Source organism: Periplaneta americana, chromosome 7 (assembly GCF_040183065.1).
Source record: "Periplaneta americana isolate PAMFEO1 chromosome 7, P.americana_PAMFEO1_priV1, whole genome shotgun sequence".
Taxonomy (NCBI): Eukaryota; Metazoa; Arthropoda; class Insecta; order Blattodea; family Blattidae; genus Periplaneta; species Periplaneta americana.
In genome coordinates, this window is record NC_091123.1 from 178323932 (window position 1) to 178351018 (window position 27087).

General features: G+C 36.4%; 1 protein-coding gene across 1 annotated transcript in view; it reads right to left on the reverse strand.

Annotated features, from left to right (window-relative positions):
• The window catches only part of LOC138703803 (beta-1,3-glucan-binding protein-like), a 41251-nt gene extending 14414 nt beyond the window's left edge, over positions 1-26837 (reverse strand). Inside the window, exons 1-5 of the mRNA XM_069831992.1 lie at positions 26667-26837; positions 11897-12124; positions 10009-10241; positions 6050-6186; positions 2973-3139 (exon numbers count right to left, since the gene is read on the reverse strand). Of these exons, the coding sequence (XP_069688093.1) occupies positions 2973-3139; positions 6050-6186; positions 10009-10241; positions 11897-12124; positions 26667-26790 (889 nt within the window). The 5' untranslated portion in view covers positions 26791-26837. The remainder of the gene's footprint in view (positions 1-2972; positions 3140-6049; positions 6187-10008; positions 10242-11896; positions 12125-26666) is intronic.
• Between the last annotated feature and the right edge of the window lie 250 nt (positions 26838-27087).

Here is a 27087-nt window from a genome sequence, read left to right on the forward strand (position 1 = left end):
GAGGGGCAGAGAAGGCCTGACGGCCTTATCTCTACCAGGTTAAATAAATAAATCTAATCTAATCTAATCTAAATCTAATTATATTAGAGTATCTATTCGATATTTATATTGCATTATAAGTTATTATAGTACATTTAGTAATATATATATACATATATATATCGCATTATATATCATAAACTGTAATATGCTATACTATTTTATATCATAATATTTGTATAATTTAAAATTATATATTACTAAATGTATAATAACTTATAACGCAATGTAAATATCAAATAGCTACTCTAATATAATGTACCTGAGAAACATTTTCTTTAAGTTGTATTAATTTATGGCGTTCATTACCAACATATTTGTCATATTCAGTACCATGTTGTAAAGAATGTGGTTGGATATTGAACTTCTTAATCAGTTGGAGTGTTTTATGCCAAATTAAACACTTTGCTAATCCACTGCTCTCTACCAAAAAGAACCCCTCCTCCCATGATACATTAAAAGCATTGGGAGTAGCGGGCCGCTTTAGTGTATGAGCGGAAGCTCCGTCTTCAAAGTTCGCCAGAGTCACCACTGCACCGACACTGAATGACGTACAGTATGCATACGTCACACCGCTCGCGAGACCCGCTCTTTAAAGCACACAGCGCTCATTTCTCAGAATCACGTGATGTGCCCAGCCCTGCTGTATATGTATGTGTATACGTGCGCGTGTGTACGTTTGTGTGTGTATGTGTGTGTGTGTATGTAGAAAACGTAATTCATACATATTTTCCTGAGACTACTACTATACATAATCAGGAATAGAGCAACGACACCACGTATCTTTAACTCTTGTCGGTACATATGTAAATGATGCAATATGTAAATGGGAAGATAAGGCAAACACGGGAAATATGATAACATTTATATATACTGTTTTTCAGATTACCGAACAACAACATTACAATTACAAAATACAAATTAATTCGAAGAACGAAATAAGAATTTATAAAATTATACAACAGCATAAAATTTATTTTTATTCTTTATCGTTATCCGCATTTGTATTATGATTGTGAGGATGTATTTCGGGGTCCTCCCGTTTTCCTTTCGTTATTCCACAAAACATTATCCGCAATTCCCCTTTCATTACGAGCTTTGTCTCGAACAGTAGGGCACCACTTGTGTTTGCGTGACACCGAATGGATTGTCCGCCATGATGCGTGTTCCTCGCGGTTTGATTTGTAGACATTGGTCGTAGATTCTAGACGACTCATAGATTTGTATAAAAGACACCGGAGCCTTTCAGTTTATGCTTTGTCTGACGGGACGTGCCCGCTCTCATAGATCTGTGAGGTAAGCCAGAATGCTACTAGAGGTATGGTATACAGATTTGATGGCTGGAAGGGAATATGTGATGGATAGGGGGAGAGGATGGTATTTTTTGGTGAAAAATTAGTAAATTAAAAAAAAAAAATTCTTTAAAATACCCTGTGATGGAAATTAAACGCAGAATAAATATTGGAAATGCCTGTTACTATTCGGTTGAGAAGCTTTTGTCATCTAGTCTTCTGTCAAAAATCTGAAAGTTAGAATTTATAAAACAGTTATATTACCGGTTGTTCTGTATGTTTGTGAAACTTGGACTCTCACTCTGAGAGAGGAACATAGGTTCAGGGTATTTGAGAATAAGGTGCTTAGGAAAATATTTGGGGCTAAGCGGGATGAAGTTACAGGAGAATGGAGAAAGTTACACAACACAGAACTGCACGCATTGTATTCTTCACCTGACATAATTAGGAACATTAAATCCAGACGTTTGAGATGGGCAGGGCATGTAGCACGTATGGGCGAATCCAGAAATGCATATAGAGTGTTAGTTGGGAGGCCGGAGGGCAAAAGACCTTTGGGGAGACCGGAGGGCAAAAGATCTTTGGGGAGGCCGAGACGTAGATGGGAGGATAATATTAAAATGGATTTGAGGGAGGTAGGATATGATGGTAGAGACTGGATTAATCTTGCTCAGGATAGGGACCAATGGCGGGCTTATGTGAGGGCGGCAATGAACCTCCTGGTTCCTTAAAAGCCAGTAAGTAAGTAAGTACTCTGTGATAAGTGTGGAATGCATTGCATAACATTTTGTGGGTATTTGTGCCCTTATCGGATGTTGAGACGTCATTTTTAAACTTCCTGCGCTATGGATTTTTAAATCACACGCCCGCTTTTATCGGTTTCCAGTAACTTCATTTTTTTTGCTACATTGCCAGACAAAAGTGGATATAATTTCTGAACTATTAAAGATACATGCATGAAATTTAGAGCACACATTCTTTAGACTATTAGGAAACGTTTCTCTGTAACAGAATTTTGTTAATTGATTTCATTTTTAAAATACGTCCGTTTGTTTGTAAGAAAGGAAATCAGAAAATTGTTATTACATTTTTATTGTTTATTTTACAAACGTACAGACTAATATCAAAATTCTGTTACAGACAGTTTGTAGAACATGCTTTTGCAAATACATTGCAAAAAAAACTGTTTGAATCTATCTTTAAAAACGGTTTAGATATATCGGATTCAGTACACTCCTGCATTGGATTTATATTTTTTTTCAAATCTGGGTCCCCAAATAATTTTTTTTTTCAAAATATTTTTATTTGGTTGAGTTGCCAACAGCTATGAGCTCTCTACATACAAAAAATTAATATTTTACATGAAATAGGAAAAAAGTTTTAAAAATATCATCCTCTCCCCTTAGCTGGGTAGTGAACTCGGCACGAAACTCATTCTTCCACGGGTGCAGGAAAATCCTACTGGGAATGAAATGCTTAGGGATGTTCCATAGCTCACGTTTAAGCACCGCTGTTTTATTTCTGCGAGTGTGGTAAGGCAGACTAATGCTTAAATTTGTCATGTTTTAAGTAAAACTAAATATTATCATCATTGGCATGCATTATGCTTCTAAATTTGTTTATTTCGTTTGTTTGTGTAACCTGGGAATATCCAGTCGCCGGACGGCAGCTTGGCTCTAATTTCGACTTGGCCGTAGCAGAAGCTGAAATGTTGACGCGTGCGCAGTCTCGCAGAGAAGACAGGGGGAATAATATCCCAGCCAATCGCCTCCTTCGTACAATCCGTCGACCCTGCGATACCGGTACACCTGTACACAAAACACACTGTATAATACTGACGTGTTCACCGATTTCTTGCAACTAATAATATTACTGGAATAAATAGGAAATTTACTTACACTGAAATGGTACGTTTATGAATTAGTCATGGAATGTAGCTACCTGTTACTGAGTGTGCGTGTGTGTATCTACAATAAACAGCACCACTCAGTGGTAACTTTTTTATTATAGTCCCGTCGCTCTAATTTCCGGCAGCCAATCGCGTTTCAGGTCGGCTACATTTAAACGTGTGCGTCTTGTGATTCGCTTATGAAGACGTTATTCATTTCTTAAGGCTCGATAAATACTTAATATAATCGCCCGCCATTTTGGCTCTTTCGTTGGCGTTCGCAGAAAGCACACGAAGGCGTCATTTGCCGCTCAATTATTTACTGAATTACAGTGCGTTTGATTTATTATTATAGGAGCTACGACATGATAATGTTTAACGGTGTGGCAAATAGATTCCTCGTATGGTAGCTCGGCAACGAAAGAACAAAAATGGCGAACGATACTACCTACCTAGACTTTATAGAGCCTTCACTTCCTAAGACGTAAGCAAAGAGGAGGAGTCACGCCGGAAATAACAGCGTCGGGACTATAGTAGGTCCACCACAACCTCTTATTCAGAGTTTAACTGCTTTATACAGTAAATAGCTCGTGTATAAGTCGTGTGTAAATTCCTAACTAATAATCACTACATACGTCGTGTATAACAATACAACTGTTACACAGCTACGTCAAAGTTTCGTCCTTATTTTATCACCAAAGATAACAGAATAACTGATATTATTAAATGTATTGCATCCGATAGTATGGGATAGTATCGATAGTTCAACTGGGCCTGATTGATTACCACGCTAAGTTTTGATCAAAGAGTACAGCTACGGGCAATATTATTCTAATTATTCTGTTCTCTTTGATTTATTGTTGTGTGGTTACAGAACAACCATCATAAAATGACAATCGAAACGATCAGCTATTAGAGAGGCTGCTGTTTTTGTCTCTGTATACAAAGCTTAAACAATCGGTTTCGTGTGTAGGCCTATAACGGCAACAAAGCAATTCCGATGTATTGTTACACATTGCTTATGCATCCATCGCTTATGCATGGTTTATTAATAATGCTTTCTGCCTCAACTCTGCAAAAGTCCGTATAAAAATAATACACGGTTTATTAATAAATAATATTAATGAAGGTGTAAAACAAGGGTACTTGCTTAGTCTTCCTCTTTTTAATATACTGATAGACAATGCGATTAAAAATTAACAGAAAATTATATTTAATAATTTCAGATTAAATAATTAGCGCAACTACTTCATAGTTTGTCCATTTGTTTGTTTGTTTTGACTTCTCCCGTGCTTAAAACGTTCGCTTACACGATCATAAAATTGTAGGTCAGATATATTTTAACGCCAGTATGCTATCGATACTCAGAACGGCACACTAGCGCACACTATCGGATGAAATAAATAATTTAAGTTATTCTGTTACCTTTCGTAATAAAATAGTGTCGAAACTGTGACGTATTTCTATAATAGTTGTATTGTTATACACGACGTACGCAGTGATTATTGGTAAGGAATTTGTATGCGCCTTTTAAACGAGTTATTCACTGTAAAAGTGTAAGGCAGCTAAACCCTGTATAAGAGTTTTTATTAGTAAGATAGAAAAACAAGAAATAAAGGAGAAATGCGCTCTGAGCGCTGCTCTTTTCAATATTATAGATATTAATTAATATTATTCAAATAATTTCCATATAGAATTCAACTATGACGTGAATATGTTAGGAGAAAATCCACAAACAATTAGGGAAAACACGGAAATTTTACTGGAAGCAAGTAAAGAGATAGGTTTGGAAGTAAATCCCGAAATGACAAAGTATATGATTATGTCTCGTGACGAGAATATTGTACGAAATGGGAATATAAAAATTGGAAATTTATCTTTTGAAAAGGTGGAGAAGTTCAAATATCTTGGAGCAACAGTAACAAATATAAATGATACTCGGGAGGAAATTAAACGCAGAATAAATATGGGAAATGCGTGTTATTATTCGGTTGAGAAGCTTTTGTCATCCAGTCTGTTGTCAAAAAATCTGAAAGTTAGAATTTATAAAACAGTTATATTACCGGTTGTTCTTTATGGTTGTGAAACTTAGACTCTCACTCTGAGAGAGGAACATAGGTTAAGGGTGTTTGAGAATAAGATGCTTAGGAAAATATTTGGGGCTAAGAGGGATGAAGTTACAGGAGAATGGAGAAAGTTACACAACACAGAACTGCACGCATTGTATTCTTCACCTGACATAATTAGGAACATTAAATCCAGACGTTTGAGATGAGCAGGGCATGTAGCAAGTATGGGCGAATCCAGAAATGCATATAGAGTGTTAGTTGGGAGGCCGGAGGGAAAAAGACCTTTGGGGAGGCCGAGACGTAGATGGGAAGATAATATTAAAATGGATTTGAGGGAGGTGGGATATGATGATAGAGAATGGATTAATCTTGCTCAGAATAGAGACCGATGGCGGGCTTATGTGAGGGCGGCAATGAACCTCCAGGTTCCTTAAAAGACAGTAAGTAAGCATAGAATTCAACTAAAATAGTGAATTCGGCTTGCTGTTTATATTATAAGATATAGGAATGAATGACAAAATGCGTTTGTAAATTTATTTGCAGAGATAAATAAAGTAAACAAAATTAATCTGTATAAAATATAGCAAAGCATGTGAATATCACTTGAAGTATGAAAACTGCCACTACTAAATCCAAAATCAAATCCCTCTGCACACGCTCTTAAGAGCTGCTCGGAATGTAATGAATCCTGCCCGTCCCTTGCACTAGAGGGTGTAAAACCTGATGTATAATTAATCTTTAATAACCATCTAAAGTCTTACCCTTTCATATCAAGTTTCCCCTGAGTGACGAAATCTTCTCCTTGCGACTCCGAAACTAGCTTTGGCTTGACATGAAGAATTCCGTTGTTGACGAAACAGTTGTCACTGTCGGAAGTATATGCCACAAATTCATAGTCCTGGAGGAAAGAAATTATACATTAATTACGTACCGATATTTGTCAAACCAGAAATGTGGATAGAGTAATACAAAAGTCCTAAATTTTCAATTATTTCATCCTACAACTTTGATCAAATTTTCAATTCTTTGCTGTATACTCTAACGAAGGAATAAGCTGTTAAAATCTACACAGTTACATTACTACCACCCTGTATATAAAATAAAACTGATAAGGAATTATTTATCCCTTTGCAAAATTTCAATAAAACGCATGATTTTGTTGCAAATTAATAATATTAACACGTATCTTTATATTTCCTGCCATTAGGAATTGTGGCAACCCTACTGGAGTGACAAGGGAACGGAATTCAGCTGTTCAGAGTGTGTGAAAACGTTTAATAGGTTTTGATTTATTTTAATACTAGCCGTACCCGTGCGCTCCGCTGCACCCGTTAGAAATAAATATAAAGTAATTACATAATTAAAATAGGACATTTGATCCAGGGAACATTCGTGTTTGATAGAAGGATAAATCGTTTAATATGTTACTTAATTTAAATTGCATCCAAATAATTAAAATGCGATCATTTTGGTCCAGAGACACTCATTTGGTGCAATGACAATTCCTTTAACATGTTTCTTAATTTTTATTACATGCAACCACAGTTTAATGAAGATTGGCATCATTTAGATTTAATGCGTATATATTATTTTACTTGTTGTAGGTTTCCATTGACTTATGGTAATAACTTAATTTTAACCCTTGTTTTCTACGTATTCAGTAAATGGCGCTTGGCCCACTATGGTACTGAATCCTTCAAATAACTTAAATTATATTATATAATATTATATTATATTATATTATATTATATTATATTATATCAGAAGTTACTGTAATAACATTATCGCATTATGTCCGTCTAGAGAAACTACACTTTCCAGTGGTGAAATAATAATTAATTATACAAATCGGTAAATTTAGCTTCCGATATTACTTCATACAAACACAGAAACATTCTCTGTAGGCTATCTTTCATAGCTTTCGATTGTTGCTGTCCAAGGCCTTTTATAGACGAAGTCATTTGTTTTTTAATTCATTACACGGCCTTAGATGGCAGTTATTTCAATTTTAAAAATCATTTATCTCATTAAATATCAGTCCTATCAAAATTTTTCATGGAATAAAACTTATCGCAAATTATTTTTAAAGAAACTTTGTTATGTAATATTTTTCACAAAAATCAATAATAAGCGAGATATTTTGATTTATTTAATTCAGGCCCCCTTATAACCCCCCTTTTAAATAATGTATTTTGAATGCCATATAGCCTAAAATCTAAGTTATAACGAAATTAATTTATATTACAATTTTCATCGAAATTCGTTCATCCATTATCGCGTGAAAAGGTACCAAACATACAGACAGACAGACAGACATACAAACAAAACTTTCAAAAAAGCGATTTTCGGTTTCAGGTTGGTTAATTATATGTGTTAGGACCAATTATTTTTGGAAAATCGAAAATTACCAGAAAATTTCGGCTACAGATTTATTATTAGTATAGATATTCTATTGCTCCCTTCAATCTGCCCATTTATACCACTTCCACCCTGTGTAAGTTTATATACAGGGTGATTCACGGGGAGTTACCGCTACTTACGGTGCATATTTACAAAGGCATTTTCAGAAAAAAATGTCATATAAACATGGGTCTTATTCTCAATATTTTCAGAGATAAACTAATTTGAAATTGTTTGTAAAATACCATTAAAAGAATATTACAGCTAAAGAATGAACTATTCAGGAGTATAATTTCTTTAATTGGTTAGTATTACGAAGCTACAAATGTGTTGTGAATTCCATAGTGCTTCGTACAATTTTTTTTTTTTTTTCGATTTTTAACTAAAAACTTATAAATGATTGATTAAATGGCAAACTTACTCGTTTTAATTACATAAGCACAGTGGCTTACAGCTGTTTCGGTGTTATCTGTACACCATCATCAGAGCCTACTAGATCTCGGCGTCATCTCGACATCGCTGCCTGTTGTGTGAGAGGCTCTGATGATGGTGTACAGATAACACCGAAACAGCTGTAAGCCACTGTGCTTATACTGGGTGTTCAGTTCAAAGTGTGTCATGGCTCGCTGTATGCCGTCATGTGGCTAGCCGATCAGCCTAGAGAATTCAATCTTCCTACACTTCCGCAGAGGCGTATTACCTATGAGGTAGAGAAGTTGCCTAGCAAGTACGGCGTTCATTCTGAAGAGTACCTACCGATACGTACGGTAACGCCGGTAGTGGCAGGAATGTGAACTGTTTGGAAATACGTACTGTCGGGATATGGGGAGAGGGTTAAGACGATTACTTACGTATTTGTTGACATTAACTTCGACGGTCAACATGGACACGGAGCATTTGATTTGTGTTGTGGAATGTTACCGTACGCAACCGATGATAACAAATACCCTGCGTACGACTTGCCGGCGCAAAACACAGTTCGAAAGAGGTTATGTAGCACACAGACCGTACAGACTGACATCTGTTGCTACGACGTTCAAGTTATACCGTACACGTTCTCAAGTTCAGATTGAAGAACGCCTTAAATAATAGGCAACTTCTCTAACATATAAGCTGAAACTCGCTTCAAATCGGTGACCCAACAACAGTGACGTCATGACACACTTTGAAATGAACACCCAGTATAATTAACACGAGTAAGTTTGCCATTCAATCAATCATTTATATTTTAGTGTTAAAAGTAGTGTACGCAAGATTCAAGATGGATTAAAAATTATATTATTCTTACGCATTTATCACAACAATTGTTACAAATCACGCTACTCTTGTAAATTATTTAAAACTGTACATTAGGATGAAAAAATAAACTGTAAATAAATAAGTTCCTAAAGTCGTATGACTTGTAACAATTGTGATAAGTGTGTGAGAATGATGTCATTTTTAGTTAAACATTGAGAAACGGAATCTGTACAAAGCAATTAACAACACATTTTTAGCTTCAGAACACTAGCCAATTAAAGAAATGATACTTCTGAATATTTCATTCTCTAATTGTAATATTCTAAAGAAAAAATATATTTTACTAACAACTTCAAATTAGTGTAACTCTGAAAATATTGCAATTAGGACAAATGTTTATATGACACTTTTTTGCTCAGAATATCTTCGGAAATAAGCTCCCTAAGTGACGGTAAATCCTCGTGAATCACCCTTTATAAGAATCATATATTATTGCAGGAATTAATAAAATTTTGTTGCTACTTGTATGAATTGCAAAGCTGTCAATCTGGCACCACGGCGAAAGAGAATATTCTGTTCGAAAAAAATACGAAAGCACTTAACTATAATTGAATTGGAGTCCGGCTTCATAAAATATCAGTTTACTGCTTGCTCAGAACAATAATTATTATTTCTGAAGAGAGAATTCCGATAATCTTTTCATTTCCGGAAATACTCCGCTTTTGAAATGGTTTCAAAATTGTCTAGAGTTATATTTTGATGACTTCAGTGAATAATGATGGAGTATTGATTTCTAATACCAGTTGGAGAGCGTTACGATTTCGCCTATTACTTGAAATATTGGTTCGATAATTCATTTATGAACAAATAGACAAATAAATTTTGGTAAATTATGTTGATGAGAGATGATGATGATGATGATACGATGACGATAATAATAATGTTGATAATAATAATAATAATAATAATAATAATAATGGTGATAATGATAATGATAATGATGATGAGGATGAGGATGAGGATGAGGATAAGGACGACGATAATGGTGATTATTGTCGTGGTAACGAATGTCATCTGTTACCGGACTGCCCGCGATCCGGATGTCGTGTTCCCATTTAGTGTTGTCCAGGGAGTCGAAATTGTCCTCGAAGAGGAGCTGCCCCTGGCAGGCAGGCTTCCCGTTAACTAACGTACGCGTTCTTTCGCATGTCTGTTGTGGTGGTGGTGGTGGAGGAGGTGCTGGTGTTTGGATTGGGGTGCCGGGCGTCGCAGGAGTGTTGCTGGGTACTCCACCTTCATTTGGATCCACAAGCTCTGTAGTAGAAACATGTTATGTACACAATAAGTTAATAAGAATGAATCAGTATTTTATAAACTGCGCTTAAAAAAAATAAAATGAATAGCTGTTAGAAAATGACGTCATGTTTACTTCAGTCTCTGAACATTAATTAAATACGTACTTAAAAAAAAGCGAACTAAAATTTGAACGCCATATCAATTTTGTAAAAACATTATTTTTAGTGTTTGGATTTTCTCTAAATAAATCAAAACCTCTAGTAAGATTACTGTTGACTATTACACTCTTACTACGTCATACTACTTTTGACCAATAAAACGATACGAAAGGACGTATTTCAAACAATCTTGGCTGCTTATCGCACAATTTTATCGCGTCCCTAGCATTTGTTTCTTTGTTTGCCAACATTTGAAACTGCGCTGGTCTGGACGTCAAAAAAAAAAAATATATATAAAATTACAAACCACTCCAGTTGATGCACAGCACTTTCAAATATGACTCGCATTGGCATTCAAGAACAAGAATTAATAAAAATCACTGATCATACCTATGCTTCTTCTGAAATCCGATTTACAAATAAATGAAGAGCACCATTCGGAAATCCTGAATAAGCTGAATACACCATGCAGGCCTAAATCAACGAGTTCCACTTCTATTACGCACACGTCCAATATAACATCAATAGAACCACCAACCACATTCAAATTTGAAAATTGTACATTCAATAATTATTCCTTTTAAAATTATTCATTCGGAAATCCTGAATAAGTTGAATACACCATGTAGGCCTAAATCAACGAGTTCCACTTCTATTACGCACACGTCCAATATAACATCAATTGAACCACCAACCACATTCAAATTTGAAAATTGTACATTCAATAATTATTCCTTTTAAAATTATTCATGTTTATTTTTTATGTCATCGTCGTTAATTAAAACTTTTCTAACACTTGCGTATATTAGTTAGGTTATGTTATAGCTTCTGCTATATGATATTATGGATAGTCACGTATCAGAGATTATTTAATATTAAGATTTATTGAAAATCATCTGTCAAGTGACGTTGATTACTGGGATTCGGATAATTGAAGTGGAACGTTGCATTTTAATAAAAATGAAACTGAATCAACAAAGCCTTCTTGACTAGTAACATTGCCATCGTGTATAATAGATCGAGAATTTCTTGACGAGAAGGCATTGCTCACTACTGCCATCTGGCATGCATCTAGCGTAATATTTATAATGTTGAGATGGTACAATAATACATTTGAAGACAGTTGTATTTTCGTAAGTCAATTAATATTTTATTGTATTGGAGTACTTCGTTACTTCTAATCTTTATATACTTTCTTCTAATCGTGTAATAATCAATTAAATCCCACTCGAGTTTTGATTTTCTCTAGGTAAATTAAAACCTCTAGTGAGATTACTGTTGATAAAACGCGAAACGATGTTTCTAAGAACGTGTAACATGGCACTGGTGCTCCTCCGGTTATGGATTCATTGCAAAACTTCTTCTTTTTAATACCTCATGTTACATCAAAAAGTTGTAAAAAATTCTACCGAACACTCTGTATAAAACAACCCGAATATTATTATTGTCATAATTTTAGAGAAATCATAATCAAGCCCAAATAATAGCCTATTTAGAAATAATGACGATACTTACCTCTGACTGTCCATGTCTGATCAAGCTTCTGGTAGCCCAGACCTTCGTACTGCACGTACAGCCAATAGTAGATGACATCACCGGGCTTCAGTCTGATGCGATCATCTTGGAACACCCACCGACCATTCTTGGCTTTGATGATGTCTCTAGCCATCTGCCCAGCCTCCAAGCCATTCATTTCCTTGTTGACGTTTCCATGGAAAGCAAACAATTGAACGCCAGGCTCGTCTGGAATAAGGAGCGCAGAGAAATCTGTATCACTACCTCGGCACTAGATTTGCAAGTCAAACGATTCAACGAGGTGACTTAAGACTCATTCACAATTAAAATTAAACATAACGTAAACGTTAATTTAAGAATGTAAACGTTACGGTAAAATCACATCATTCATGATAGAGATATAAACATAACCGCAAAGATACTTGGTAACCATGGAAACATAACAACGACGCCATTTCCTCATATTCTGTCGTATACTTCAGCGCTTCACGATTGTGTTCTGTTTGCAAATCACGTAAGCATAAGCATGAAAGTTTGGAGTTCGCAAACTTTCATGTTAACGTCTAACGGCAATGTTAATGTCAGTGTTTATGTGAATCATTGTGAATGATCCCATTTGGTAACCTGGCCGCAAACTTCTGTGTTTATGTTACGTTTATGTTAAATTTTCATTGTAATGGGCCTTTATAGAGTTACAACATTTATGAGACCGAACAAGCATAAAAAATTACAAGAAATAGTACATTATGTAACGAGCCTATAATGGTAGTAATTAAGACGCGAATATGTTTGTTTATGAAACGAGTGCAAGCGAGTTTCATAATTTTCATACGAGCGTCTTAATTACAATTATAGTCAAGTTTCATACGACTTTTTATGCTCGACCATATTTCTAACTTGAAATTATTCATAAGTATTCTTGTTATTCTTATCTGACTGAGGAGCGGAACTGACCTTGTGCAATACCTCGTAAATTGTGAGATGTGCGCAGACGCGAAAGTATTGATTTTTTCCGAGAAACAAATGTATCGCGCTAGTTGTCTTTCGAGTGCATATCCGAGAATAATCGATATTTGCGCTTTCATATTACTACAATGGTATTTTCTGATTGGTGGAACACCTGAAATTTAGTGAATAGGTGTACTTTAATGAGGTCCATTAAAAGGCTGCTACCAGGTGTACAATTACTACATTTCGGCATGGTCGAGCATAAAGAATTTTATTGAACGTGTATTTTCTTGTAATTAAAAATAAAGCATATAAAATCAATCGGACCAAATTAGTAAGGAAGGTAAATATTGAACTTCTACCATTTGCTCTACTTTATATCGACCGAAAAGAAAGACTGGGAAAGGCGAAGGAAACTTGGCAAATTTATTATGCCGTAACTGGCTAAAGATTACTGGACCGTGAAGCTAGTATAAGAAGAAGAAGAAGAAGAAGAAGAAGAAGAAGCTGAAGAAAGAGAAAAGGTGATGGTAGCCATGGTAGATAGGGTTGGTATGTTCAGTTTCGAGCCACTACTTCTAAGGTTACGAAATGTTATAAATTATAGACTTTGAATACAGTATCGAAGTGAAAATGAAGGATGTCTCTTCTGTGATATCAGTGATATCCCCGGAGGCTACAAAAAACCCTATTGAATACAAATAAGGAGCATCGTTTCAAAACGCGTTTTCTCCAATCTTACAAAAATTGAACATGCAGCATTTTTTTTACAGAGAGTTTGGAATTGAACGGGTTACATCAGCTTCTTGTCTATGAGGATGACGAAAATATGTTAGCAGAAAATCCACAAACTATTAGGGAAAACACGGGAATTTTACTTGAAGCAAGTAAAGAGATAGGTTTGAAAGTAAATCCCGAAAAGACAAAGTATATGATTATGTCTCGTGATCACAACATTGTACGAAATGGAAATATAAAAATTTGAAATTTATTCTTTGAAGAGGTGGAAAAATTCAAATATTTTTTAGCAGCAGTAATAAATATAAATGACAATCGGGAGGAAATTAAACATGAGAAATGCCTGTTATTATTCGGTTGAGAAGCTTTTGTCATCCAGTCTGCTCTCAAAAAACCTGAAAGTTAGAATTTATAAAACAGTTACATTACCGGTCGCCTTATGAAGAATGCACTGGAAGGAATGGTGAACGGGAGAAGAGTTCGGGGCAGAAGAAGATATCAGATGATAAACGATATTAAGATGTGTGGATCGTATGAGGAGACAAAGAGGAAGGCAGAAAATAGGAAAGACTGGAGAATACTGGGTTTGCAGTGAAAGACCTGCCCTTGGGCAGAACACAAAATGAATGAATTACCGGTTGTTCTGTATTGTTGTGAAACTTAGACTCTCACTTTGAGAGAGGAACATAGGTTAAGGGTGTTTGAGAATAAGGTGCTTAGGAAAATATTTGGGGCTAAGAGGGCTGAAGTTACAGGAGAATGGAGAAAGTTACACAACACAGAACTGCATGCATTGCATTCTTCACATGACATAATTAGGAACATTAAATCCAGACATTTGAGATGGGCAGGGTATGTAGCATGTATGGGTGAATCCAGAAATGCATATATTGTGTTAGTTGGGAAGTCGAAGGGAAAAAGACTTTTAGGGAGGCCGAGATATAGATGGGAGGATAATATTAAAATTGATTTGAAGGAGGTGGGATATGATGATAGGGACTGGATTAATCTTGCTCAGGATAGGGACCGATGGCGGGCTTATGTGAGGGCGGCAATGAACCTCTGGGTTCCTTAAAAACCACAAGTAAGTAAGTAAGCGTTTTTTACAATCTGTGAACGCTTAATTCAATAATCTGTAACGATAAGAAACAAGATGAGTTTTCTCCAATCTTAATATGATATTATAAAGAAAATGTTCGTCGGAGCAGATCTGAAATTTTGAGTTAACGAAAAAAAAAAAAATACTAGGAAGATGGAAAAAAAACTCATGTGATAAATTATTAACACTTTATTGTCTGCTGCGTGGAAATGTACTCCAAACGTATTAACAATAAAAAGATGGGGAAAAAAAACTTTATTTAGTTATGAGATTGAATTTCTACCTATTGTTTTTACCGACAATAGGCTAACTTCCACTGTCAGTGGATCAAATTATCACTAGCATAACCCCTCATCATTGAGTGGGGTTGCTTATCACTGCAAATGAGATTGTCACTGACAGTGGGGGATAATTTTCACACGTAGTGGGTCAATTTACAAGTGGAAACCTATCAAACCTTGTCACAAACAGCTGATATTGAGGCCATATTTTCATGGTTAACTTTATTTGCTTAGCATACACCTATCTCCATTTGCAGCTTTTCCTGACGTCACAAACGACAAGTCTCATCGTCTGCCGACGAATTGTTTCAGACCGATGTTTGTAAAATTGAGAATTTCATAGGGACTTCCCCTCTCTTCCGGCAACCAGGTTAAGTCGAGCTGTTGACCTTGGAGTTCCAGTTAATAGACGTCAGAACGTTTCAAGAACCTAACATTGCTACAATTAAGGAATGAACTCGCTGGATCATTAAACGCAATTAACTAAGAATTGATTTCTTGTTTCGTAAAATTCTGAAGAGAGTTGGAATATTTGTCGCTTGTAGCTTATTGAATCTATAATTATTAGGGAAAGATTGCTGGCTGGAATTCGTCATCAGGTAATCGTAGCAGTTACATAATAGCTTCAAGGTGTTTGTGTTCAGCTGTTCTTGGTAACTGATTTCAATGACAAGGAAATTCCTTAGTTTTATTAGTCATAAGGTGTTATTCACTGTTCATTATTAACAGTGATCTTTGCTGTGCCTGTTAATTCTGATGTGAGATTTTGTAAACGTTAGCAGGTTAACTTACTTACTTACTTACAAATGGCTTTTAAGGAACCCGAAGGTTCATTGCCGCCCTCACATAAGCCCCGCCAGCGGTCCCTATCCTGTGCAAGATTAATCCAGTCTCTATCATCATACCCCACCTCCCTCAAATCCATTTTAATATTATCCTCCCATCTACGTCTCGGCCTCCCCAAAGGTCTTTTTCCCTCCGGTCTCCCAACTAACACTCTATATGCATTTCTGGATTCGCCCATACGTGCTACATGCCCTGCCCATCTCAAACGCCTGGATTTAATGTTCCTAATTATGTCAGGTGAAGAATACAATGCGTGCAGTTCTGTGTTGTGTAACTTTCTCCATTCTCCTGTAACTTCATCCCGCTTGGCCCCAAATATTTTCCTAAGCACTTTATTCTCAAACACCCTTAACCTATGTTCCTCTCTCAGAGTGAGAGTCCAAGTTTCACTATCGTATGAAAACTAATAAGTGAATTAAAGATTAATTGATTAAATGGCGATCTTACTCGTGTTAATTTTGTAAGCATGTGCGGCTTACAGCTGTTTCGGTGTTTCTTCACACCATCCTCAGAGCCTACTAGATCGCGGCGTCATCTCGAACTTCGCTGCCTGTTGTGTGGGTGCGTTCTATTGTTGAAAAGTGTTGAAATGTGGTGTCAAATAGTGTGTGTGTTCTGAAATTGATCTGTGTGTTGAGAATTTGATCAGGATGTGTTTTGGTGTGTCTGTATATTTCATATTGTTCTGTTGTGTTGATTTTTTGGTTTTTGGGTTGTATGTGTAGGATTTCCATGTCTGTATTTATGTTATTGTATGTGTGGTTGGCATTAGTTATGTGTTCGGCATATGTAGATGTATTGTGTCCTCTGGTTATTGCTTTAATGTGTTCTTTGTATCGAGTTTGTAATGATCTGGCTGTCTGTCCAATGTAGAAACTGTCGCAACTATTGCATGTGAGTTTGTATATGCCTGTATGGCTGTATTTATTTGTTTGTGTTGTTTGTGTGTTGAGATGTCTTTATAGTGTGTTTTCTGTTCTGTATGCTATGTTGCATTTCTGTTTTCTGAATGAGGATGCGATCTTGTGTGTGTGTTTTTGTTTTCGTATGTTAGTGAGATATGATTATTTGGAAGTGTACGTCAGATTTACGTATCAATAGTATTAATAGAAAATTGTCTGTTAGTGCAGTTTATTTATTCCCTTAAGTGTGTTTTATCTAACAAAGTAACACTGGATGAAAACTTACGTGATGATCGACACTACTCTGCAGATCATAGATGAAAGTTCAGATGATGACGGTGATGATGATGACGCTGAAGGCAATGTAGAGATTGAATATGAAACTTGTGACAATGATAAGGATCTGAGATACAGTAGATACGTAGAAAGCAAGCGAATGGAGAAAGAAGGCAAAAAACAAGAAAACATGAAGAGAAGAGAAGAGAAGAGAAGAGAAGAGAAGAGAAGAGAAGAGAAGAGAAGAGAAGAGAAGAGAAGAGAAGAGAAGAGAAGAGAAGAGAAGAGGGGAGAGGGCGGAGGGCCAGAGCGCCAGAGGGCACGAGGGCACGAGGGCACGAGGGCACGAGGGCACGAGGGCACGAGGGCACGAGGGCACGAGGGCACGAGGGCACGAGGGCACGAGGGCACGAGGGCACGAGGGCACGGGGGCACGGGGGCACGGGGGCACGGGGGCGAGGATATTTTCATAACTCTAACCTACAATCCACAATAACCTGAAATAGTATTGCTTCACTCCCACATGTAAAACCGACTGATCGTTCTGACATTGTTACTTGCGTTTTCGCATTGGAACTCAAGAACTGAAGATGTCTAGGTTAAATAAAAAGTATTTAGCATGAAGAAAACCATTCAAAGGTTTAGGCCTATGTTTCATTATTATGGCAGCAAATAACTTCCAAAATGTTCGGTATTCATTGGAAATAAATTTGAAAAAAATTAATTTGAACTTCTAATAAACTTAGTTAGCAGCATTTGCTGCACAAGCCACTAGTATGCTATAATTTTAATAGAACAATAGAAAAAAATTGGTAGGAAAACTAAATTTAACCTAAATTTCACAATACTATACCCATAATATTGTACAACATATAAAATATGGACATTGCGATAGCTGTTTTCTTTACGGTCCGACACGATTCAATAAACTACAGTGTGAGAAATGAAGCTTTTCAATTCAAGGGTTAACATCTCGTCCCACGAAAGGCCTTTTTGGGTCTGTAATGAAAGTTTTGCTTTGCGTTTGATGTGTGAGGAGGAGGAGGAGGAGGAGGGGGGGGACGATGATGTGTTGTGATGTAATGAATGGGCCTAAATGAGCTTATGAAAGAAAGCTTCTCGCAATGACGCAATAAGGGATGCTAAACTGCGGGAAAGTTTATCTCGGCATACCTGTGTCAATTTGTGACAACTATTCTGAATCGCTTTGTGTAAGTTATTGAATGCTAATTGGACGTACAAGCACAAGAAAGTGTGTAAATCCAACATACTAGTGCAGTACGGTATGAGGAAGGATGTGGTCCGAGCAGGATGTGAAGCGTATGAACTTCCGAATATCTTAGTGCAATTTGTTATAAACGTATATTGAGGTATACATCCTGATCACACAACGTTTAATACTATATCACTTACTTACTTACTGGCTTTTAAGGAACCCGGAGGTTCATTGCCGCCCTCACATTAGCCCGCCATTGGTCCCTATCCTATACAAAATGAATCCACTCTCTTATCATATCCCACCTCCCTCAAATCCATTTTAATATTATCCTCCCATCTACGTCTCGGCCTCCCCAAAGGTCGTTTTCCCTCCGGTCTACCAACTAACACTCCATATGCATATCTGGATTCGCCCTTACGTGCTACATGCCCTGCCCATCTCAAACGTCTGGATTTAATGTTTCTAATTATTTCAGGTGAAGAATACAATGCGTGCAGTTCTGCATTGTATAACTTTCTCCATTCTCCTGTAACTTCATCCCTCTTAGCCCCAAATATTCTCCTAAGAACCTTATTCTCAAACACCCTTAACCTATGTCCCTCTCTAAAAGTGAGAGTCCAAGTTTCACAACCATAAAGAACAACCGGTAATATAACTGTTTTATAAATTCTAACTTTCAGATTTTTTGACAGCAGACTGCATGGCGAAAGCTTCTCAACCGAATAATAACACGCATTTCCCATATTTATTCTGCGTTTAATTTCCTCCCGAGTATCATTTATATTTGTTACAGTTGCTCCCAGGTATTTGAATTTTTCTACCTCTTCGGAGTATAAATCTCCAATTTTTATATTTCCATTTCGTACAATATTCTGGTCACGAGATATAATCATATACTTTGTCTTTTCGGGATTTACTTCCAAACCTATCTCTTTACTTGCTTCAAGTAATATTCCCGTATTTTTCCCAATAGTTTATGGATTTTCTCCTAAGATATTCACGTCATCCGCACAAACAAGCAGCTGATGTAACCCGTTCAATTCCAAACCCTCTCTGTTATCCTGGACTTCCTAATGGCATACTCTAGAGCAAAGTTAAAAAGTAAAGGTGATAGTGCTCTCCTTGCTTTAGCCCGCAGTGAATTGGAAACGCACCTGACAGAAATTATTAGTATTATTATTTATTATTAGTATTATCATTAATTTATTATTAATTGTGTTTATTATTAATTGTCAGTATTGAGTGCAATTAGTTACCACTGCCACAGGGTATTTACCCATTTGCAGTGTGAATAAATACATACACACATATTTATATCTATGTCATTAAAAGCTTTCAAAACGTCGTATCGTCTGCGTATAAAATAATTCTATCACTTATGGCAGCTGTTAGGTCGTTCACAAAAATTATAAATAGAAAAGGGCCCAATATGGATCCTTGTGGGACCCCTACATTTATAGGCTAAATAGAATTTCTTTTACCATTTATATCTACAATTTGCTGTCTGCTTGTGAGATATGACTTAATTTAGATATTTCTTTCCTTTTATACCATAGAAAGAGAGCTTATTTCACGTAATATCATAAGGAAAACAGTCTGAAGCTTTGCTGAGGTCGCTCATCAAATAGCAGAATAATGTAAGGTGCATCTACATCTTTGGAACAGGTCATAAAACGAAATAAATGACGTCATAAGGAAATAACTTTAAGGCTGCTGTATAATCAAGGAAAATACTACAAAAAATTAAATACCCTGCTCTAACGGGAGAGCGACCGAGAATGCTGAACTTCCCATGAGCCCAGAGTGAAAGAGAAACGAATGACTAGTTTTCTGTGGGGCAGTTCTGTAGGCCTGATGGAGCTGAAACTCTGAAAAAAGTTCTTATAATTAAAGTAAATGGAGAATAAAGATATTCTTTTAGACGTTGTGAAACTGGAGGTAAAGCCCAACAATATTTTCATGACTTCGACACTAGAATGAAGCGGTGTGGTTAGCACTACTCTCCGATCTACTTATTACCCTAGAAAAGACTCCGTATTCAATTCTACAGGAGAATGAACGGACTACGGGCCTATCTGAAAGTTTTGAAAACAAAAAATATTAGGCTAACACACGGAATTGAGCCCAGGACCTTCCAGTCCGTATGTAGTTACTCTGCCAGCGGAACTGTCCGACCGCATATAATTAAGGTTTGGTCTTTCATTCATTCACACTTTTCTGCTCAATGGGAGGTCCTTCACTGCAAACCCAGCATTCCGCAATCTTCCCTATTTTCCGACTTCATTTTACTGTACGACTACCATTCATATCTTAATATCGACATTATTGTTATTATTATTATTATTATATTACTTTTTATTATTATTATTATTATTATTACTGTATTATTTATTATTTAAGCTATAGACCTACAGTCTTACTAATAAACCGTGTATAGTTTTTATACGAGACTTATGCAGAGTTGAGACAGAAAACGTTACTAATAAACCATGAATAAGCTATGGACGTATAAAAAGTTTGTAACTATACAATGGGAATTGCTTTGTAGTAGTTATATACACGAAACCCCTTGTTTAAGCGTTGTATATAGCGAAAAAATGGCCGCCTCTCTAACAGCTGTTCGTATCGACTGTCATTTTATAATGATGGTTACCTTATAACCGCAGAAGAACAAAGCAAAGATCATAGAATTATTAGAATAATATTGCTGTAGCTTGTACTCTTTCACCAAAATGTAGTGTGGTAATCGATTAGAGCCAGTTGTACTATCGATATTTAACGCGCCACACAAGGGCGCTCTACTAGATGCAATAGAGAACCTCAGATATTCTATTACCTTTCGTAACGAAGTAATGACGAAACTATGACGTAGCTGTGTAACAGTTGTACTGTTATACACGACGTATGTAGTGATTATTAGTAAGGAATTTACACACGACTTATAAACGAGCTACTCATTGTATAAGTATAAGACAGTTAAACGTCTGTATATAGAGTTTTTATTAGTAAGACCGCTAAAGTATTTTCTTGCCAAATATAGGTGTATTTTCCTATATTGTTATTTAACACTAGAGATTTATTAAGTACCAGCAAGATTTCTTAGTCGCGTGTTCTCTCTTTAAAGGAATTTACAACGTAAGTATAGAGTTCTCTTCTTCTTTTTCGTTTCATTATTATTATTATTATTATTATTATTATTATTATTATTAGTTTTCTTCGCAAGGGCAAGTGTTTCACTGCAAACCCAGAATTCTCCAATCTTTCCTATTTACTGCCTTCCTCTTCGTCTCCACATATGATCCATTTATCTTAACGGGTTAGGTATAGCTTACAGCAGTAAAATTTTTGGAAATATTCAACATTTTTTCCTCCATTACTGTATCTTGTACAATAATGAAAATTGGTATGTGTAAAACACTGTCCTTCTGCTATATGAAAAAAATATTTCTACGATTAAAAAAAAGTTATTTATATATATTTTTTTCAAAATTCAAAATGGTGCCAGTTCACTGTGCAGTGATGAAGCCTTTCCCTCATAACTCATAAATTTGTTAACTTTTTCACGTTCTCTCTCTTTTATTTTATTGCTGAAACTAATGTTTACAATATCATGCTTTTTAAACTACATTCCTTAACAAATAATATATTTTTTTTTATTTTGTGTTAGAAGAAAATACTGATGTTTGACCATTTTTAAAAATGAATTTATTTTTTATCAGACAATCTATCAAAGGTAGAGAAGTGATCTTGCATCATATTGCAGATATGACATGCATAAATACACATAAAAATGTCATCACAGAATGTTGGATAGTTTTTTAGTTATGTGGGAGACGCTTCATCACTGCACAGTGAACTGAATTAAAAAAAAAAGTAAATAATTTTTTAAATCTTAAAAATATTTTTTTCACACAGCAGAAGGACAGTGTTTTACACATACTAATTTTCATTAGTAATGGAGGGACAAAATGTTGAACATTTCCAAAATATTACTGCTGTAAGCTGTACCTAACCCCTTAATATTATCTATCATCTCATATATTCTTTTGTAATTAACTCTTCGCCTGTTCACCATTCTTTCCAGTACATCCTTCAGTAGGCAGTTTCTTCTCAGGCAGTGACCCAACCAATTCATTTTCCTCTTCCTAATTAGTTTCAGCATCATTCTTTCTTCACCCACTCTTTCCAACACAGCTTCATTTCTTATTCTGTCTGTCCATTTCACACTCTTCATGCTTCTCCATATCCACATTTCTAGTCGCTTCTCTTCACTTCATCGGAATGTCCATGTTTCCACCGCATACAATTCCACACTCCACACAAAGCACTTCGCTAGTCTCTTACTTAGTTCTTTATCCAGAGGTCCGCAGAAGATGTTGCTTTTCCATTAAAAGCTTCCTTTGCCATTGCTATCCTCCTTTTGACTTCCTGGCTGCAGCTCATGTTACTGCTTATAGTACATCCCAAGTATTTGAAGGAATATTAATCTATAATAGCTCCTAATTATTGATTACTATCAATTTACGAATTTATGAAGAGAGCTAATTTAAGCACACTGTTTTTCCTGTATTAACTTTCAAATAAATTTAACGTCCGTCACCTGGAATAAAAACGAGAAATATATACAGCAAGTTCGCAACACGTAACTTGCGCACGACGTGATGTGGCAGTTTAACGAGCATACAGCACCGTTTCGAATTCACAAGCGATGTCAAGAGGCAGTGACCTCAGTGACTGAAGGAATTCGTCAGAGAGAATAGGGATCACTGCTATAAGGAAAGATTTCAAGGAGATGTATGCAAACTTGTCATTACACAAAAACGTCAAATTATGTAATATTTATAGCGGACATTTGAATGTTTTATGTAAAATTTGTTCTGTGACTTAATTTTTCGTAACCAAGAAATGGTACTGCATAATGTTTTTAGTGCATAATTAGCAATACCACAGAGAAGACGAATTTAAATCTCTTTTATATCAAGTTAAATTTGCGGTGAACAAAGATGATTTTGGAATGGGTTTTATTCGGGTACCGCGAGTTCAATTTTACATAAATATCGTCATGTCATTCGTTTCTAAATCGAGCAGAAGCAATATGACTTCTCCCCCCCTTCTCTCTCTCTCTCTCTCTCTCTCTCTCTCTCTCTCTCTCATGTATATACAGGATGATTCAAAAGGCGATGCGCAACTGAAAATATTAGAATATTGACCAATTTTATCATTTTTTTTTTATTTTCACGCCAGAAAGTGTGGTGGTTTAATGAGGAGTATTTTCGTGAAAATTATATCTCAATATCTCAATTATAGTATGCTTTTATATAATTTGGTAGAAGTTGGGTTAATGTACGAGTTATGAATAACCAAAACTTTAAATTCAATAACCTCACAAAATAAGTTTTCTACGTTTTCGACAAATATTCGTTATATTTCTCAGTGGTTAAAGCTAGATTGATGGAAATGTTAAATGTTATGTTTTATTTAACGACGCTCGCAAGTGCAGAGGTTATATCAGCGTCGCCGGATGTGCCGGAATTTAGTCTCGCAGGAGTCCTTTTACATGCCAGTAAATCTACTGACATGAGCCTGTCGCATTTAAGCACACTTAAATGCCATCGACCTGGCCCGGGATCGAACCCGCAACCTTAGGCATAGAAGGCCAGCGCTATACCAACTCGCCAACCAGGTCGACCAGAGTGATGGAACTCGGCATACTTATTCATTAATATCTCTGTTGTGAAATGTAGCATTTGATTGGCTGTATTCAGCATAGTTTTATTGCTAGAGAATTATACGTAAAGCACTATTATTTTTATTAATGTTTGAACATTGAAGAAATTACAGTATATTGTTTTTACATTAGAACAAAATTAGAGTAGGAATTACCAATGCTCCATTGCACAATATGCAAGTAAAAAAATAGATTGAAAATATTATATTCTGTTTTATAAATGTGATTTTCATTAAGAAAAATATATATTTTTTTATTTAAGTGTTTATGAGAGGAGACTGAAATTTACAATGTGTCATTATGATATTGATATGCATATTCAGTAAAAATTTCGAGTCTTATAGCTAAAAAATTGTGGATTTTATAAATTTCAGTAGCTCATCGCCTTAGTGCAGTCATAGGCAGATTTGTACTCATAATGACATCAAGCAATGCAACCAGCAATACACATGACGTCGCATGGTTGTGGTTAAGGGTTGAGGGCCCGCTCAGACATCACTGGCGTGCAGCCATCACAAACTTAATATTTACTGTACCGTAACTTTCAAGGTGCCACAGAATTCTACGTTTACGTCACAAGTAGCCAATCTGAAGATAGCGAATAAACTTTCATCTTTCAGCCGCGATCTTTGCTATGATTTCGCAAGTTTCAATTTTGAAAAAAAAAAAAATGTTCGCAACTGTAAGTGGAACCAAACATGGCCGCTATATTGGCGAAAAATAACCGAAGGGAAGTATATTTTTCTGTAGACAGAATTTAAAGAAAAATTAAACCACACATGTCTTTGCACCGCGTCTGTAAATATGTAAATCAGCCACTACTTGCTGTATTTCTGGCTTAATCTTGTTTATGTCTATGGTCAAAGGATTCGCAAAAAGTAAGAAATCATTTGCAATATTTTTAAAATCACCGAATCTCCGTTGTTGAAATTCTGTTTTTAGATTTAGATAAGCATAATTATTTAAATTTGATTCAGAAATATCAGAAAGAGATTGTAAGCATGAGAAATGATGGAACTGTTTTTCTCTCACATTTGATTTCCAGATATCTATCATTGTAATGAATGATCGCGCCATATCGTACATATCTACTACGTTTTGCTATTGCCCTTCGTACTGTAATTTGGATTTTAAATGTTCATAAATACTGTGATCTCTGATGCTCTTCATGACATAGGCTACATTATAATGACGTTTAATATTGTGTTGATAAATGCTCTTTAAAACTTTCGAACACAATAACCATAAACTATTGTTTCCATAAGCACTAGAAAAATACGTCTCCTCTCATTCTTCTTTAAATAGACTTTTCCTACCTTTGGACAGCCATGCTTAACTAGCTATATGTTACGCCACTGGTAGCTGCTTGTACAGTGTGACCGCAAAGGGTTGGTTGAGAGGGGGGATGTGTATTCCTTGCCTGCCCTTGTAACGTCACTTACAATGGAAGGGTTTCGGCTCGAACAGGAATTTCGTATCCAAAATTTGTATACAGGCCCATCTTTACATCTCTGTAAAGCTCCCAAAAGCATTCGTTTGTGTAATGTGTGATTTGTCTGTTAGAGCACTGTACAAGTTGAGGGGTTGGGAGAGGACTGCACAAGTTAAGGGGATGGGACATCTTACCCGTAAGCCTAGCCTAGCCTAGAAGCTAGTGCGAGTGGTAAAATGTCTAGAGCCCATTTAAGAACATTTTTCTCCAACGTTCTGTCTGAAAGTATTCCAGCTAATCAAAAGTGTACACTGTTGTGTGAGTCATTGAATGCGCACAAGGACTTAACCTTAATAAATGAATCATTCCAAGGCTAGGACATGGAATATATGTTCATTCCACCTAAAAAAACTAAATATATCCAGCCTCTGGATATCTATTTCCTTAGACAATACAAAATATATGCTCGGAGGATAACAGATTGCATAAGGACTCTTGCTGAGAATCCAGAACTTAACTTGGGAAATCGAGTGTTTATAATGAAAATGCACTCTGTTATTCATAACCAGTTGTCTGCTCCAGTGTACCGCCCTATGCTTCAGTATTCCTGGCAGTCAGCTGGTTACGTGAATCCTGAACAAGTCTCGGACTTCAAAAACGTAATTCAGTAGCATTTGATTTTTCAGCACTGGAGTGTGGTTCAGAAGATTGTTCAGGTGTTGCTTCTGCGTGTTGTGCTTATTGCTCTGCTCCATGCTGTTTCATGCATTTTATAGAGAATCCTCATGTAGGCTACATTTTTAAAGAAGTGTATTGACCAATACCAACCAAACGGAGAGTTACACAAATGAATGCTTTTACGGTCTTCATCACCATTGTGAGGTAAGCGTCTGTACGAATTTTTAACCAAAAATTCCTGTTCGAGCCGAAACCCTTCCCTTGTTAGTAACAGGCATCGCGATGACATTTCTGCCGACGGCTGCCATAGTGTAATATCAAAGTTTCTTCTCTATTGTATAAATTTACATTAATTTAAAAGTGTGAAGGAAGCAACGGTGTATCCACTGCCACTTCAGTCAGTAAATATGGTTAACAATGCGTGAAGTTCTCAACGAATAGGAATCCTTTTCTCCCTTCTCATTCCACAGAATACGAAAGCTACCTGAACACTAAACGTAGTCTTAACAATTCTTATTATTTCTCAACAGCGAAGAAGTCATTCTCCTCGTCTCCTCACGGCACAAATAACTGAAAGCTAATTCACACCTTAAGAGAGTAGCCTACAGCTTTGTCGGTCGTACCTGGAATTGAGACGCGGAGACCTCTGGGCTTGAGCGCCTGGAACGTGGCGTCGGGCACGATGTAGTCCTGCGCGGAAGAAGCGGCGATAGCGGCGACGAAGCAGAGGATCGCGGGAAACAGCATCTTCCGCTCCTGAGCGATACTTGGCACTCAATGCTGCGGGCTCGATCGGCGGTGAACATCCTGGGCGCCCGCTCCCCGCGTCCCGACCGCCATCAAACGAGTTTGGCTCGGATTTCCTCGGAGGCGATGAAATCACGAGGAAACCTTGAGTTCACGGGAATTACTACTCACGTAGTTCTCCGTTTCTGAGGGTCGCTTACAGATGGAAAAGTCGGACGTTCGATGTTTGTAGTACGGCTTGTTCATGTGTGTTCTAGACCATCAGCTTGTTACGCAGGCGGCCCGTTTTCGAGTCCC